We start from the raw sequence: 18127 nt of genomic DNA, 5'->3' as shown, positions 1-18127 counted from the left end.
TCGAGACAGGGCGGGTTGCGATTGGCCAGCGGTGAGGAGTCTAGGGGCTTCAAAAGAAGACCAGGACAAGGGGCGTGGTCTCTCGTGTCCCGGCTTTCTTTCCCGGACTCTATGGAGGCCCCGCCTTGCCCCCGAGGAAGGCGGGGAGTAGGTGCCAGCAGAGGGCGCACGCGCATGGGGTCTCTGGCTCCCGCCTTCTCGGCCCGCGCAGGCTCAGTAGGCGCCGGGAAGAGCGCGGGAAGGCGCGGTGCCTTCGGAGGTGTCGTCTGGAGGCCTCCGCTTGGGGCAGGGCAGTACGCAGGCCGGGAAATCCGAAGAGGAAAGGAGAGTAGGGGGGCTGGTCACAGTGGAAACGAGCCTCTCCCCCTTATTTCCACCCCCCCTCGCCCCCAGGTGTACTCCGGGATCTAGGCGCTGGCCAGGGGACCGACTTAAAGCTACCCAGGCCTTCACCAGCTGAGCTCGCGGGCACAATTCAGCATGGCCCTCGGACCTAATTAGAGGTTGTCCAGGACATTCTCTGCCTTCAGTGTTACCCTGTGTTAGAGTCACCGAAGGAGGGACGCACGAGGCCGAAAGGAGTGAAGAATTATGCATTTACTAGAGGCCCGGTGCACGGATTGGTGCACGGGTGGGGTCCGGCAGGCCCTGCCCCCTGGTCGAACTCCCGGTTGAGGGGGGCAATTTGCACATTAGCCTTTTATTTTATAGGATTAGGTCACCTGGATACCCAAATGGGCTGAGCCCCGAATCCGCACTGGCACCCAAAGACGGGGAGTCGGAGGTTTTTAGAGGACTCTGGCGGGCTCTTTCTGGGCGGAGAAGTCCCTGTGCACGTGCGGATTCGGGAAGCTCCGGAGGGAAGAATGGTCTCAGCAAGTGGAGTGTCCCCTGTGACGTGGCCTGAAGGTCGGTGGGGGGGGGGGGGATATCGATGCGATTCTTTGATGAGACCCAACACCCCGGAGCTTCCCTGCCCTCACAGTCAGCCCTCCGGAGAGCGAGAAGTACAGTTAGTATTTGGGGACGCTGGTTTTGTGCCGGCCAGTGTTTGTGGAAACGGTGATAAAAGGAAACCATGTAAGACGTTCCATCCCCACTGCAGCCCGCTGAGGTAGGTACTGCTGTGTGACCACGTTTTGTTTATTTTGTCTTTCAATGCTCACCCGAGGATATTTTTCCCGTTGATTTTTAGAGAGAGCGGGAGAGAGGGAGGAGGTGAGAGAGAAACAGCCACATGAGGGAGACACACATCATTATTGGTAACAGCCCCCACCAAGCCGGGGCTCGAACCTGTGACACCGAGCCAAACAGCCGGGGCCGATTAGCCCCATTTTATGGCGAGGAAACGGGCCAGAGGGGCTAAGTGACTTGCCCAGGCCCGAGTGGGAAGCTGGGTGATGAATGCAGACCCCAAAGCTGCAGAGGCCCAAGTCCTGACCACTAGGGTTTCCTGCGTCTCAGAGGTGGGCCACAGCCTGTGTGCGGCCTCGCCGCGTGGAGTCACTCTGGGCATCGGAGTGGGGTCCCGGCCATGGTCCCGGGCTCTCCTCCCTGCACCTCAGCCCATTCCGTTCGTCTTGTTTAGGAAAAGCGCCAGCCAGAGTCACAGACTACTTTGCAGGTTTCAGTCCCCGTGGTAGTCGATGCTACTAACCACCTTCCTCTGGCAATTCCTTTTCTTGGCACTTTCCCCATTTCATTTGCCTGTTTCTTCACCTGCCACCTACAACTCCCCTTCTCTGGGTGCTGCTTGTCAGATTCCCTTACAGTCTTTGGTGGTGGTGGTGGGGTGTCTCTACTTGTCCCCTAGATGTCCATGTGCCTCACGGTTCCCTTCCTATCTGTTTGCACTTCCTAGGTGGTCCCCCCGCCCCCGTGGCGTCTAGTATCTCTCCACACTGGTGATTCTCACTTCTTAGAGAATCTAGTGCCCAGCGATCACTCTGTGTCCAAGGGCTTTCTCAGCATCTGCCTTGGGATTTGTCAAAGATCCTTCAGATTCAGCATGGCCACAACCGACCTCATCATCTGCTCACATGAGCTTGTTCTGAATTGCCTTCTGTCTGAAACCTAAGTTGTCTGTGAGACTTTTCTTCATCCCTCGCATTCTGGTTCTCAGGGACATTCTCAGTAGCTCTTGAATCTTGCTCTTCTGTTTCCATCGCCCCTCAGATCATCACATCTCCCACTGGTCTCCCTGACATTCTCTAATCCAGACTCCATCCTGCAGTGTGCTCATTCATTCTGAAACACCCAGTATCCATCCATGGTCTACGGGCAGGATAAAGTCCTCACAACCGGTCCTAACCTCACCTTGTGTTCCACGCACACTTCATGGGACTGGATTCCCCAAGAGCTGAGACAGTTCAGTTTAATAAACATTGAACACTTGTGTTAAAGTGTTCAGGCACAGGACTAAAACAGTATCCTGAGGTTAGATTATATCCCAGGGGGGTGGGAAGGAGGGAGAAGGAACTTCAGTCTAGTAATGGTAGACATTTAGAGGGGATACTATTTTATTGGCATTCTCTTCTACCATCTAAATGAGCTCAGTGTCAGCTAAATGTTGAATAGCAGGAAATGTTTTCAATTGTACTTGGTAACAAAACATTGTTTGCATGCTGCATCAGTGTTTTAACGCCTTTCATTTCTCTTTTTGATTCCCTAGCTCCCTTTTCCAAGATGTGATCTTGAGGCAAATACCAAAACAATTCAGGTAGTTAAACTGCAGTCAGCTAAATCTTAAGATTACTTCCTTCAGATCACTTCTTCCTTCCTATTCCATGGCAAGTACTACCCTGAATTAATTGAAACATCTTTCTAACTGGTCTTCCTGCCTCTAGTGTATCCCCATTTTAATCCTTTCTGAAAATGAATGCTAAGTGGAGTTTTCTAATGTCAATGGCTCTCCACTTCTGACCAAGTTATGTTCAGGCTCTCATCAAGGTGGACCAGCCTACCTTCCAGCTTTCCTATATTTTTCCTTTATGCGATGTACAGGAAACCTTTCTAGGCAGGACTGTGCTTTCCTAACTAAAGCAACAGGGACCATCTTTCCTACTCCTATTCATCTATTAATATCCTACTCATTCTTCACAGTCCGGCTCATGATTGGGAATAACAAAGGACAGGAGCTTTTGAGTAACCGCGGCAAAGCGCTCTCACTGTAATAAAGAGATCATAATCCTTATATCATGAAGTCATGGTATGAAGCTAATAAATAAAATTTGCTCAATTCATGGCACAATTATCTATTCATCCCATTTAACATTCATTGAACTAAAATGCCTGATATGTCCCCACACGTTCTAAAATTCACACAAATTATAGTTTATGTAAAAATTTATTTGACCAAAATGTAGAAAAAGTGATACTATTACATATGATACAGTTGCAAGAATCTAAATGAAAAGTGTGGGTTTTATTCAATTGCACAATTTGCTAGTGTATCTCCTGGGTAGTGTGATGCGTAATAAATAGGAGTGAGGGGCAGAGGAGTCCAAAAAGCTAGAATCAGGGTGATTTTTAGGCAGAACTGTAAACTTGAGTTACTCCCCTCACTGCTGGGGAATATGGAATGTTTCAGCTGAGATGTTAACCAAGAAAGCAAAAATATAACAAAGCCAAAATGTGCAGCCCTGTCTACAAAATACTCCATATCCAGTTGAATCAGGAGTTTCCTGGTCTTTTATTAACTTGGTCCTGACAAAGGAATTAAAGCCCTAAATAAGTAAATCTTCAATTTACCATTCCCCAAGTACAGAGGAGATAAGTTAGGCCGATTACATTATCTCTTCTGCCCAATATTTAATAGAAAAATGCTCTTGCTCAATTATTGAAGGCTAGCAGTCTTTTTGGTATGGCTTCCTGAACAGGACTGAATTCATTCCTGCTGAGTGGATGGCCTCAAATAAGAGTAAATGTTATAACTATTTCCCAAGCATTCTCACACTGTTTGCTCAAAGGATGTTCTGCAGAGTAGAGTGTGGAAAAGAGCCAGAACAACTACTCTATGGTTTACGACTTCCCACAATAGCCTCTCCCCAAACCTTTTTATGCTCTGGATGGAAAATCCCCACCCATTTTAATGTGATGGTCCCTGGACTCCTATAGTGTGTCCAACGGTGGCCCAGTGGTTCTACTCTTCAACCTTTTAAATTGGCCAGTGACTAGATATTAGAGTCTGTGTTTTGGAAGTGTGGGGTTGTTTAATCTCCCAGAAACCATATGCCCTCAGTCTTAAGAGACTAATGTTCAATAGGAAACACCCTGACTAGCTTAGGAATAAATGCAATTTAAGGATAAAAATAGAGCTAAAAAAATCTGGTGCCATTTGGGGAAGAGGGGAAGGAATTAGATTTAACTGATGCTCAAAGCTTCTCTGATACAAAATATTTGGTCACATACTCATAATTTGCGTAGATGCAGTAACAAAAGAAACTTCTTACAAGAGAAGAGAAAGAAACGGAGGTCTGGAGCTTCTGTTGGAACAAGACTCTTCTGATGTGGTTATATACAGTTAAGTTCATTTAGTGTCTGATCCAGTGTCTGATGTAAGCCCACGTTCTCTTCTTTGGCCTGAGCAAGTTTTTCTGGTGAGGATTAAGAGTGGAAGAAAAATAAATTAATAAGCATCTTTTTAAAGAGGGGTGGGGGTGGGCGAAAAGGTTTCCTAAAATCCATACTGCCAGAGTATACGTCATAGCAGAGAAAGCATTTTGCATTTTAATTATAATGAAACACCATGGAATAATAGAGATCAAGTACCAAATTTGGGAGTCAGATCAGATTGCAGAATAAAATACAGAGTGTTCAGTTGAATTTGAATTTCAGGTACACAAACTTTTTAGTATAAGTATATGCCAAATGTTGCATGAGATATACATATACCAAAAAATTATTCATTGCCTATCTGAAATTCAAATTTAATTGGGCATTCTGTACTTTAATCTGCTACATCTGGCAACCCTAAAGTCAGAACTCCTGGATTTAAGTCCCTGCTGTGCCAATGAAATAAGCCATTTAACCTTTCTAGGTCTGTTTCCCCATCTGTCAAGTGGCGATAACAATACTACTGTGTGGTATGGGGGTTATTATGAGAAAGAATGAAAAATGCTTCAGAACTTATGAGGTGCTACACAAACATAAGATTTTAATTCCAGATATGGGTGACTTAATACATCTCCCCCCTAAATGCCAGTTAATTAGTCCTGTAACCCATCTTTCTTTTGGAGCTTCTGGGAATGGCTGTTGAAATTCCACCCGTAATTGTGTTATTGCGTCTATGTGTCCATAGCAATGTAGTCAAACCCAAGCAAACGCAACATGATTGAAATTTAAGCTAAACTATGGGTATGTTATTAAGTGATTGAGCTGATGACACAATTTTTTTTTTTTTTAAGAAAGTAAGATGCCATTTAGAGCTATGCATGACAGAACACGAGGGAGAACTGGTTTGCCATGAGTGATGGCTGATAAGGGACTAGGCCAAGACTCATTAAAATACTGAAGGGAAGTAAAATGTCTCCTAAAAGGTGATAGGATCAGCTTGGAAATTTTCAGAAAGAAAAAAAGCCTTTCAAATACAACTGCGAAACTTTTCATTTGACCAGGCACTTAAAAAAACCTAGCCACTCTGATCTCAGAGGATTCCATCAGAACAGTGACCCAGGCCTATCCAGTCTGGAAGGATACATGTTATTGAGTGCCTACTGTGTGAGCTAATTTCTCCATTATCTCATTTAATCCTCACAATAACTAAGATAGCACCTTTATTTTGCAGAAAAGCTAAATAGCTTGTTCAAGGTCACACAGCTAATGTGGTAGAGCTAGAATCAAAACCCCAACATCCCAATTACAAATCCTGATCTCACTTCACCTTGCCACTAGATTCCTGGCATCTACTTTGTTATTGGGGCTGAGATAAAATAACTTTCCCTGAGAGTGTTAATTGCCCTTGGGAATCATGACAGTCCCATAGACAGGTAGTAGTAGATCACCATAGACCCAATCCAGAGTAACTGGAGAGGCAGAGCTGCAGCTGTTTCAAAGGGTGGAGGCTACAAATGTCTGGAAAAATCCCAGGAACAAATACACAGAGAGAACAAACAGAATACATCCTCCTCCACACAGTCTGTAACTTTTCCAGGGGTGGATGTGTGACAACATGTGAGGGGTGTGGTTTATACAGACGTTCCTGGTGGATGGCAGTTAGAAGCAGGGAGATGCTGGGGGTGGAAGGGTGTGGGTTGTTTAGGGGAGATGTATTTTGGAGAAATGACTATAAAGAAAAATCAGGACAGAGGTTCCCACTTGAATCAAAACAGGATGAGGAATAACAAGTCGTAGGGACCCCACATTAATGCTAACGAGATTTTCACGCCATTGTCAGGTTCAAGGGGAAGTCTGGAAGATGTGGCTTGGACATCAACATGTCAGAGTTACTGAGACAATCTGAGGTGGTGGTGGAGTGCAGGGGAGGGCTGACTGGACTTGCAAAGGTTCCTTTCTAGTTAACTCAAGTATGAGGGGAGGTAGATGTTAGCATCTCAGGCAACTTTGTTTGAAACTCAGAAAAGGATCACCTCGCTTCCTTTCTTTGGCATTCCAGCAGCTTCCACTCTCTCCCTGCTAATGGGATGCTCTTTAATTCTTTGTAGGGTAGTTTTCTACAGGCAAGGTATAGGGATGAAGTTCATGGGTGAACTTCTTCCCAGGACTGGGAGCTGGATAGATATTCCACGAACAATGAAAACATAGGGAACCCCAGGCACTGTTCTCAGAGTATAAAGAGAAACAAATGCAAAAAGGCGTAGAGATGAAAATGCCTTTGCCACTGTTTGAGTCCGTAGAGCAAACCCCATTCAAGCGTAGCCTCTTTTTAGACACAATCCTGCTGGTTTCTGCAAGTTCTGCTGACTCTATGAAGCTGCTTAAGAAGGTGGATGAATCTCCACTCAAAACAATTTTGTTTAAGGAAAAACAGTTACTGGTAGATATAGAGTCTGAGAGCTCGTGCCAAATTGGCTTTTGTTTTCATGTCATCAGAAAATAATCGCATGGGCATAATTTTCTTTCTGAAATGAGCTCTTCATTTGAACCACCCACATCAAGGGCACCACAGCTACTACGGCTCAAGAGCGGCAAGTGGAAAAAATGAAAATAAGAGGGCATGAAGATGAGGACCCCCTGTCTTTATTTCGGTCACACAGTCACAGTCACTGCAGATGGCGGCTTGAAGGGTCAAACCAGGAGGCAGGAAATGGGAACACAGGTACCATAGTGAGAAGCAGACTTCAGTTTTGCTAGGACAGAGGACAGCACCCTGCTGCCTCTCAGAGAGAGGTCATGTCGTTGAGAGCATGGTCCAGCTCCTCGCTGATAGCCTTGTACTTGAGCTTCTGAGCGTATAGCTCGTCTAGAGGGTGGATGTCCCCAGAGACAGAGTTCAGAAGAAGAGGTACAGGGGACAGAATGCGAGGGTCGAAATGGCGTGCCACAGATGAGCAATGAAAGGGAGAAAAAAAGTGAGAAAACAAAGCATGAACTAGGAGGAAGTTGTCTTACGGAAAAGAAGAAAACAAAAGATGGACAGAGTGATTTCTAAGCATTTTGAAGTTCTACTGGGGATTAGTCATAACCTTTAAAAGAGTGGTGACTACGAATGCACAGGTCGCTAGCCTCCTGCCCTGGGTTGTTTCTGACTTTCAATGATGTCACCTGGTTAAAGGTCACACTTTGAAAGGAGGGCAATTCTCCTTATATGGAAGCCTCACTTCCCAAACCAAACTCGGGACACATGGTCTGAGGAATAAGTTTTGTACCTTTTCTAGGTGAAAGAGGCAGCTTGGGGGATCCTGTCTGAACCCCAAGATCTGGAATTCCAGAATTACTTCATGAAGAACACAGGACAGAATTTTTTAAAAAGTTGGAACTCTACAAGAAATTCTGGAATCTGTGGGGGCACCAGGCTTGCAGACTGGAGTCTTTATTTAGTCCCTACGTTCTCTGTATTTCCGTTGTCTCATATAATGATAAGCTCAGCTCTCTGGGAGAGAGCTTCTGTAAAAAATGCAAGGCATCTGAAAAATGCAAGGCATCTCTCAGAAATGAGGAAATGGAAGAAAATTCTAAAGACATTTTAAAAAAATCAGCCATACTTGGGTCTTTGTACTCACACGTGGAGGTAATTAACCAAAGATATTTTATTTCTCAAAAAATGGCAACCCGAGTCTGAATTTGATTGGCACTATCTGATTCCAATGCTCCAGACTTCCAGATGTGACATCACTTTGCACTTACTATCCGAAACTGAACATAGCCCAACTTAGTCCCTGCACAGATTTTCCCCAACTTTCCATGGATGTGTCAAGTAGGGGGAGACAGAGCAAACAAAATTAGATGGTAATTTCATACCTTCCAGGTCATCAATAGATTTTTCCAGTTTTGCAACTGTTCTCTCTGCAAATTCAGCACGGGTCTCGGCCTAAAGGAAAAGACGAGAGTTACTATGATTGCTTCAAGACCAGCGCCAGGAGAAACTTGACCAGTTGGGTGTGATCACTCACCTCTTTCAGTTTGTCAGACAGAAGTTTAATTTCTTCTTCATATTTATCCTCCTTTTCAGAATACTGTGGGAGAAATCAAAATACTGCTTTTAAAAAAAGAGGAAAAGGCATACTGGTTCCCTGCTCCTTGGAATAAAGTGTGCTTGAACATGCCTAAGAAATAAAGTAGAGGCAGGCACCTTTCCAGGCAGAAGAAATGTGTGCAAAACTCAGAGAATCTGTGGGAGACCCCTCTGGGATGGTACTGAGCTGATAACTTGAATTAAAAGTGTGATGAGGTGGGGCCAATGATTGAATGGAAATGCATGCTATTCAAGGCCCTTCACATCTATATTTCTAACCCCATTTCCCACCAACTTCCTGAAGGTGCTATCAACTTCCTCAAGAAATTTTGTGTACTTTCTGGTCTCCCAGCTCTGTCTATGATGGGGACCCAGGGACAGAATGTTCCTTTCCTAATTACCACCTGTTAGAAATCATGTGTCTTTCAAGGCTCAATTCAGATGAATATCTATCTATATATATAAAAGCCCAGCAACTGAATGGCAGAATGACCAGAATGACTGGTCAACCAGTCGCTATGATGCGCACTGACCACCAGGGGGCAGACACTCCATGCAGGAGCTGCCCCCTGGTGGTCAGTGCACTCTCACAGTGGGAGGGCCGCTCGGCTGACTGCTTGGCTGACCGGGATGAGCGGCTGCTCCCACAGCAGGCAGATCCCTGCAGGCCACACCCCACACCAGTGCACAAATCCCTGCACAGGGCCACTAGTTAATATTTACCAACTGCTTGCAATGTTGCTAGATAGCCTCAGTCCCATTTTACAGATGAGTAAAGAGGTCATTTGTCTAGGGTCACATGGCTATCAAATGACCAAGCCACGAGACTGGAATCTGACCCTGGAATTTGAGCTCCCGGCCATCATTATGTTCTGCAGCCTTTTTTAAGGTCACCTAACCTCCTCATGACACCTTTCCCAACTTTCCAAGGTGCCTCTGTTGAAATTCCAAAGCACATTGTTATCTTGTTAGTCTCCTCCACTCGACTCTGAGCTCTCACAGAAGCAAAGGCCACATTGTCATGTACGCCTGGATTGTATGTATTCCCCAAATATTGGTATCAAATATATGCCAAGCACAAGGCTAGGACTAATGATATAGCTCTAAACAAGTCAGCTATGGGACCCAATTCTTAAAGTTTACAATCTAGAAAGGAAGGCATGTAATTGAGTAATTATGATGGATGAGATCAATCATCATGATAGGAAAAGATGTAGGTGGGGCTATGAAGCCAAGAGACGCCTAACCTAGATGAGCAATCAGGGCAGGCTTCTCAGAAGAAGTGCTGTTTAAGCAAAGGCCTGAAGGATGAATAGGTTATCAAGCAGAGAAAAAAGGAAAGGTTGCTTCCAACAGCAGGTTTAAAGAACTGGCAGTGATGAGAGAACATGGAATTTTTGTGAAACTGAAGTTCAGTGCTACTGGAGGATAGTAGGAGGAGGGTGAGGAAGCAATGAGGATGGGGAATTCAGCAGGGTAAGCTAAGGAAGACTACACGTTACTCCTAATGTGATTCTATCCTGTAGTGACCACTCTGGTTACTGTCTCAGCCTAAAAAGCCCTATCCCACTTCTGATATCTGCTGCTCAATCTTCAATAAGGTATTTCTGGAAGAACCAAGGGATCCAAGTGAGAGTGGGGCTCTGTATTTATAGGATTATGTTCAGATCTCTCCAGGAAAAGCCTGACCAGGCATTAATCTCACCTTCCATGTCTACCCTCATAAGAATTGGAGACAAAAGATGGTGCTAAGACCCCATGAAAGAGGGAAATCCAGCCACCAGACACCTTTCTGTGGGGAAAAAAACCCAGCAGCTGGGCACTAAAGCTGCTGTTAGCCAATACAGATCCCTGTTGCCCTGACATGCTCCTGTATACCTCGGGGGAAAGAAAGAAAAAAGTCCAGCCAATCACCCTCTAACTAAAGCCAACCAACCTTTTCAGAGGCAGCCTCCAGCGATTTCAGGTTGTTAGTGACATTCTTGAGTTCTTCTTCCAGGTCACCACATTTTCTGCACAAAGACAAAGGATTTTTATGTCTTATCTTCCCTTACCGCAGGCAATCCCCCTAACAGCAGTCCTCCAAAGGAGGAATCCACACTGCCTGGAGCCCCCCACAGGAATGCGGGGGAAAAGGTTAATGGCCTTTTCTGAGCTGGAGCACTGTGTACTTAGCAAAACCCTATCATGCCAGGCAAAGGCGCGGCAGGCAGGCTGCGGAGTATTGGAAGGTTTATAGAGTGCTCCTGGGCTCCTGCCAAGGCTGAGGCAACAGGGACTTGTGGAATCTATGATTGATGAGGCTGACTCCAGAAGGTGTAAGAATGAGATGGAGAGCAGGAGGCTGGGAGACAGCAGTCTACACCGGACACTACAGGAAGCAAGCCCAGAAAGGATTTGCAAAACCAGACCCCCTTCAGCACTGTGAGATGCTCTGTGGAGCTGGAGGGCCCAGGGAAGAGGAATTTTTATATTTTGGAGCTTTCTGGATTCTGGTCAAGCTTCTTACCCCCTCCCCCGCCTGTCGGGGTTAATGTGTCATTGCCAAATAATGACTTCAGAAGCAAAGTATTTAAACACTGGGTGGGAGGAGGGGAGTGCTGCCTTCTGTAGGTCAGCTTTCTGTAAAGAAGGCACGCCTACTGAGATAGTCTCTGGAAGAATGAGACTTCTCTGCTACCAGCTGTCTCACTCCTACTTCCTAATACCTTTGTGGTTAGAGTCAAGACATGAACAGCAAGGACAAACAGTTGCCACCTCTCTGTCAGCCACAGAAGCAAAGAGGAGCTACAGAGCAATGAGTCCAGATGCCCATCCACTTGACCAGAGGCCCTGGTTGTAAACCAACTCCCTCCAGCTCTGACCCAAAAGTTGAGCTGGGCCCCACTCAGTTCTGCTCTGGCACTCACAGTTCAGACACCTCGGCACGCTCCTCTGCTCTCTCCAGCTCGCCCTCCAGGATGACCAACTTACGAGCTACCTGCAGAGACAGAAAGGATCATCGGAGATTGACGTGCCGCGCCCCCACACCCCCCAACAGCCACATCTAATAGGATGCCCTCCCAGTGCAGACAGTGAGGCCACACCCAGACTATGCCAGGGGCTTACTGCTGCTTCTTTAACTCAGTCTGGAGAACATCCACATTCTCTCCCTTAAGTCCCAAGAGTAAGGCAGACAGGAGGGGAAGGAAGAGCTGAGACCATGGATGCAGGCAGGAAGGGGACTGAAGACCCATGACCAGGGACCACGATTCCCAATTTTAGCCAAACTGTGCTGAAATACCCAGCTGCGGGACAAAAAGTGATCTGGTCAGCTGATTTCCCCACCAAGTCAGACAAGCGTCCCAGAATTCCCCAGGACCTCTTGGCATTGTGGAAGATACAGTTCCCAGCCAAGTGGTGTCTCTGGAAAAACAGATGTGGATACAGATGGACAGCTGACCTAACAGAGGACTTCCTTTGGGCAGCCCCAGGATCTCCCTATCACACATCCATTTCCTCCCTATTTCCTGCTGCCGCCGCCATCTGCCAGCCCCACTCACCTCCTCGTATTTGCGGTCAGCCTCCTCTGCAATGTGCTTGGCCTCTTTGAGCTGCAACTCCTGGATCTCCATCTTCTCCTCATCTTTCATGGCCCGGTTTTCTATCACCTTCATTCCTCTGCAAGGACAACCTTGTCATTACCAACACAGACACAGTACCACCTCACCGCACACCTCCACGGACCTGCTCATCTAAGCACTTGTCAGACATCTGCCAAGAACCAGACTCCGAAGAGGAAATTATAGAGCTGCTCACATGTACTTTTCACCCTTACTGAACGCTGGGTACTGCTCTAAATGCCTTAAACTTCAAAACCACCCCATGAAGTGGTAGGTACATTGTCCCCATTTCACAGAAGAAGAAACCAAGGCACAGAGAGGCGAAGTGACTAGTAAGTGCAGAGCTGGGACTCAAACCTGGTGGTCTGACTCTGGAGTCTGTGTTCCCATTCTAAATAACCTCTGACTAGTAACAGGATGTATTTGTACTCTGTTACTACAATGTGATTAGAGATCTGGGCCAGCTTGGCTAAGGAGAGATGAATTCTGTTGCAGTGGGGAAGGTGTCACAGAAGACGTTCCAGAAGAGAGTCCACAAGTGAACAAGGGAGGGAAAGTTATTCTTCAGTGAGGGAGCCGCACAAGAAAGCCCCAGAGAAATGTCACAGCACAGCAGGAGGTCAGGGTGACCGGACTGTAAGGTGGGTGGCACTTGACAGTTTCAAAAACAAGTGAGTGGAAACCAGAACGATGAATGGATTGTGTGGGAAGCCCAGGTGAGAGTGGGGTACCAACAAGGTGAGGGGTGAGGAGAGCCTGAAGGGGATACCTCCTGGGGACAGCTGGAAGTCTCCCATAATTCAGTTGGCTGACCATGAAATGAACTCACTCCGGCCTGTACTGCTTGGAGTGATCCAGGTAAGATCAGCAGCTCCAAAAAGGCTGACCCAGGGTAACATAGCAATGTGTGCGGTGCCCACTCAGAGCAAAGGAGCACACACTTCTGCTGTCTAATAAATACTTCCATTTGGGCTGTCACTACCATTCTCAGCTGACTGTCACAACACCCTGCACAGCTGTACAAGGCCTCAAGACCAGCAGGTGAGCAAGCTTGGAAAACCCTCTGTAGTCCTGGAGAGATCAAAGTGGCCAGCCCTAGGCCATGTAACAAGTGGCAGCAGGACTTGAACCTAGATTCTCCAGCTTCTGAGTGTAAAATTCCTTTTACCAAAAGATATCAGTCACCAACAACAGTGTCACCAAAAACTTCTGGTGATACAAGTGAGAAGCAATCCCAGGCTTTCCGGGTTTGCCCTGAGGACATCTTCAAAAATGAGATATCCAGCCAGGCTGGTCTGACAGTGTCCACAGACAACAGCTAACCCAGGCCCCAGGCTCAGCCATGAGCACCTTGTGACAGGATCCTTCATATTTCCCATAGCATCCCCTCCCTCCCCCACTCTAAGTGGCTAAAACAGAGCCTGCCCTGGGATCTGGGGTCTATACCCTCATTTTGGCCGTTCCACTGCACGGGAAGAAATTTCCTGCTTGGGCAACTCCCAGAGTTCCCCAGCCCCCCCCCCCCCCAGATTGGTTTTTAATCTCCAGTTTATGGTCACAACAGCACATTCAGGAATGAGTCCTTTGGAGGAATTCATCCTGGAAAACCACGGTGGATGGGTCAAGTGAGAATTCTGGTGGGATCGTGGTAGGCACGCAATGACCACCAGCCTGGCCCGCACCGTCGCCACCCAAGGAACCCATTTACACCACAGAGACAGGCACTCTGTGAACCCCACAGTCTGATGGAATTGTGCCAGAAAACTGTCTCCAGAGGACAGAGCACCCTGCTGGACGCCCAATGCAGCGCTCATGCCTCAGAGGTGAGGGGCACTGTCAGCTCAAGTTTGTGCATGTCCCTGACGTGTTTAGCTATCTAGTAGCCCAAAGCCTGACCAACAGCATTGTTAACAATCACATACGCATGGCCTGTTCCAAGTTTTTACCTGCCTCCTCCTCACTTGACCCCGGAAATTGATGTCTTGAGAACATGCATGAGTTGCACAATGGCATTCAGACTCTGCAAACTTATCAGCATTACAGTCATACTTGCAGTTATAGCTGCCCCCCCCCCCTTTTTTTTTACCTCCCTCTGCCTGATGGGAGTTTTTCTCCATCACCACCACCAAGACAAACAGCCCTATACACAGTGTGAGGGTTTTCAAGACGCTGTCGTGCATTGTACATGTGTGCGCATGCTCACATCATGTGATTACACTCTCACCCCAGGTCTGTGAGGTCAGCCATCCATTCAGATCTCCATTTCCCAGAAGCCGCCACCAGTGCCACTGGGTTCAAAGCATCCTTACCTCTCGCTCTCGTCGGCAGCCTTTTCTGCTTCCTCTAGCTTCTGCAGGGCCGTGGCCAGTCGTTCCTGAGCCCTGTCTAACTCCTCCTCAACAAGCTGGATGCGTCGGTTGAGAGCTGCCACATCTCCTTCAGCCTGGGAGGTCAGAGGTGCAGCCAGGTTAGGAGGCAACAGGCCAGCAGTGGGAAGCCCCCACTCACACACTAGCCTTCCCTCAGCTAACATGATTCCCCCTACCAGAGCCCGTCCAGGAATCCAGGCAGTAAGGAATCCACCCTTTTCTGGAGAATGTGAATAATTTTCTGTGATCTTCCCTGAAAACATGAGGGAACACACGCCACTCAATGATGAGGGGGTGTGTCCCAGTACAGGATGGGTGGTCAAGTCAACACAGAAGAGAAGTAAGTATACCATATGCTGTGAGAGCACAGTGCTGGCCTCTCCATGCCTGGGATTCCTAGAGAACAAGGCCACCGGGGACCTGGCTCACCCAGTCACCTCGATGGCAAGATAAATGCAAGAACATGGAGCCCTCAGTTAAATCCTGGCCATACGCTGGGGGGAAGAAGGCAACCAAGATGGAACACCATCCTTAACTAAGTCTGGCCGAGAGATGACAGGAAACATATAGAAGAAATCTTGGTTACAAACATGGAAGAGATGTCTGAAGAGTGTCACTGGCTTTTCAAGGTGTTTTTCCCCACAAGGAAGATCACGTGGTGGAGTATGCATAAAAGCAAGAACTCCAGGATCAAAAGCTGTTGGCTCGCTTTGCCAGTTTGTAGCCATGTGCATTAGGCTGGTTGCTTCACGGCTCTGAGCCTCCCTATCCTATCCCTTCCCTGTCTTGCTGCGAGGACTGTCATTGAAGGGCAAGGCGTTGTACCTGTCCTGTGGTTAAGTCCCACCGAAGGGCAGCTTTACGGCCAGCATTTCATCTCATTTAATCCTCGAGTATCCCACCCATTTTACAGATGGAAAAACAGAGAGGCCTGGCTAGTTCTGGCTAATGTCACAGAATTGGGAAGGAATGGCCTCTTGGGCACCAGTCCAGGGTTCTTCCCTTGCTCCCTGAACCTTGAAGTCCGGGAGGGGGGACAATCAAGGCCAGCCATGCTCAGGAAGGGATATTGAGAATGTGTGAAAACAGGGCTGAACCAAGGGAAGACATGAAGGCCTCTGAATTGGGGTAGGCTGTAAAAATGAGTGGGAAACCACTCCCCTGCTCCTTTAAACAGCAAAAATATGGAGTCATAGAACGAGGCCTGAGTTGCTCCAAAACAGAGAACCAGACATCTTTTCTCAGCTCCAAAGTTCTAGCAGCAAATGGCGGGGAAACTCCCACAAGTGTTTCTGATGGCAGCCTCTTCTGAAACACCAGTTTGGAGAATCTATTAAAAACCACTAATGAATTATTTTAAGAAATGTCACCCACTCCTTCCAATGAGTGCTTGTTATCCTTTTTAAATTAGGTGAATCTTAACTCCTTCAGCAACTGGGGCAGGAGTTGAATTCCCCCCAGTTTTTTAGTACAGTCATAAAATTGTGCAACCAACACCACTACTTCCAGAATATTTTTGGCACCCCAACAAGAAATCCCATACCAATTAGCAGTTAGGAATTGATGTTTAAGCTCATATAGAGTGCTTGATTTAGAAGCTGTCTTTTTGTTTTTTTTAAAGTGAGCAGCTCCTTATGTTGGGGATTTTGAATCCTGACATCTAGGCTTTGGGCACATTTTCAACTATCTGGACTCGAAAGACTTCTGCGATGCACTCATCTCTGTGGATGCAGACATATATATGTATTTTTGAAAAACTGCTAGTCACTGCTAGTCATTTGGGGCTCCACCCCTTCCTGCAATCAAAGCTTCTACACTCTACAAAGGATTTCCCTTATAAGGTAAAAGAGGCTTGCTAGATACATGTGGCCAAGGAACAGGAAGATGTCGGTTAATCACACAAAAATCTAAATGAAACCAGCTGTTGGAGGCAGCCCCAGAAGTCTGCCACACGCCGGCTCTTGGCTTACTCTACAGGCGACTGAGAAAGTTTTTCCCCCCTCTGGGCCCCATTCCTCTGCCCAAGAACCTTCTTCAGGCTTTCCCCCTCCTGACCGAAAGAAGCATGCTTTGAAAGGCTAACTTTTTAAGATGTCTGCAACTTTCCAAAAACATCTCTCCTCCCAAATGGATATCCCACTCCTGTCTTGGCTCGAGGCTGAGGCCATTTTTAAGCAGAAGTAATTGTCCTCCAGCGAGATGACTTGGGATGAGATCAGAGGGAGGATTACGCTGGTTCCGTGTGCGAAAGAGGCCAAACCAGCTACTGTTGGAGGCTTACAGGATTAAAGGCTGCGACTTGGGCCAACCCTGAAGCCGTCTGGGGCACAACACCCATGGCAATTCCACCTGGCCGAGCGTCCTCCACTTCTGGGGTCCCCACTCTTGAGTCCCAACCTTCCAGCTTTCAGGGTCCCTTGGCTTTCACCCCCCCAAATTTTGAGTCTTTAAGACTTTATATAACCAGGTGTCCTGTCCCAGAAAATTCAGAATTTTCTGCCCAACCTCCATTTTGAAGCTCCACTGGTTTGCTCCCACAACAGAACTGAGACCCCTGGAATGCAGTGTCTGTCCCCCTTACCTGCATTAGACTGTGAGCTCTTCTGGGGATAGAGGGAGGGGAGAAAAAAGAAAAACAAAAAAGGAATCCAGCACCTACTATGTGCCAGATGCACCCAGGGAGGTTTTACTCCTGGGACCTCCCACCTACCCTAGAGAGTCGCCATTATCATCACCCCTACTTTGCAGATGGGGAGACACCCCTAGGGGTTAAGTATCTGGTAGTAGGAGATGGAATTAGAATCCAGATCTCTCACCAACCCCAGGGTTGCCACCATCTGTACCATCCCGAGGGGCAGTCAGGGGATGGAGAGAGGGCGGCAACCCCCTCATTCAGCCCCATTATCTGCCGCCTCTGGCCCCGCGACACGCAAGAGACTGATCGCCGCGCTAACACTCCAAGGGTCCCCTGGAGAAGGAGCCCTGGTCGCCGCAGGGACCAGCTGGGAAGCGAAAGGCCGTCGGCTCAAGGTTGACCGCCCCTTGCGGGGAGCAGACACGTCGCCGCCGCGCCTCTGGGAGCAGCTGGGAAAGTTCAGCGGAGCCGGGAAGCCTCAGAAGAGGCGAGAGTGCGACGCAACCTCCCCCACCCCAGTCCGAGTCGGCCAGCCCAGCCCCAGACAATGGGAGCTCTTTCCACTCTCACTTCCCGCTCCTAGGTGCAGCCACGGAGCGGGAAGGCTGCGCCTAGGAGGTGCATGAACCCAAGGCTGCTCCTTGCCTCCCCCCGCCCGCCCCACCTCCGGGTCCCGGCACCAGCCCGAGCTCTGTGGCTGCTGGGTGCCCCTACCCCACTCTGGGATCGCATTAGCCCTCGGCCCCATCCCCCCCCATTTCCCGCTCGGCCAGCCCCTCCCAACTCGGCTTCGGCGCTCCCTGCCCAGTCCCTGGCCCGGGAAAGCGGAAGGCTGCGGAGGAAGGGGGTCTCAGCAACCAACCCCAGGCGGGGAAGGGGTGGGGGTGGG

At 48.0% G+C, this 18127-nt stretch overlaps 1 protein-coding gene across 2 annotated transcripts in view; it reads right to left on the bottom strand.

The window, feature by feature from the left end:
- Positions 1-3327: 3327 nt before the first annotated feature.
- The window catches only part of TPM4 (tropomyosin 4), a 21804-nt gene continuing 7004 nt past the window's right edge, over positions 3328-18127 (bottom strand). Inside the window, exons 3-9 of one of the 2 annotated variants that reach the window (XM_005856672.2) lie at positions 14544-14677; positions 12175-12292; positions 11542-11612; positions 10569-10644; positions 8571-8633; positions 8419-8488; positions 3328-4595 (exon numbers count right to left, since the gene is read on the bottom strand). In XM_005856672.2, coding sequence (XP_005856734.1) covers positions 4513-4595; positions 8419-8488; positions 8571-8633; positions 10569-10644; positions 11542-11612; positions 12175-12292; positions 14544-14677 — 615 coding nt within the window. In that variant the 3' untranslated portion in view covers positions 3328-4512. Of the gene's footprint in view, positions 4596-7280; positions 7421-8418; positions 8489-8570; positions 8634-10568; positions 10645-11541; positions 11613-12174; positions 12293-14543; positions 14678-18127 lie in introns of those variants that run through there. The other variant, XM_005856673.2, reaches the window with a different exon arrangement.

This window comes from Myotis brandtii, unplaced genomic scaffold (assembly GCF_000412655.1).
Source record: "Myotis brandtii unplaced genomic scaffold, ASM41265v1 scaffold1040, whole genome shotgun sequence".
NCBI lineage: Eukaryota > Metazoa > Chordata > Mammalia > Chiroptera > Vespertilionidae > Myotis > Myotis brandtii.
This window is presented reverse-complemented; position numbering and strand designations above follow the sequence as displayed.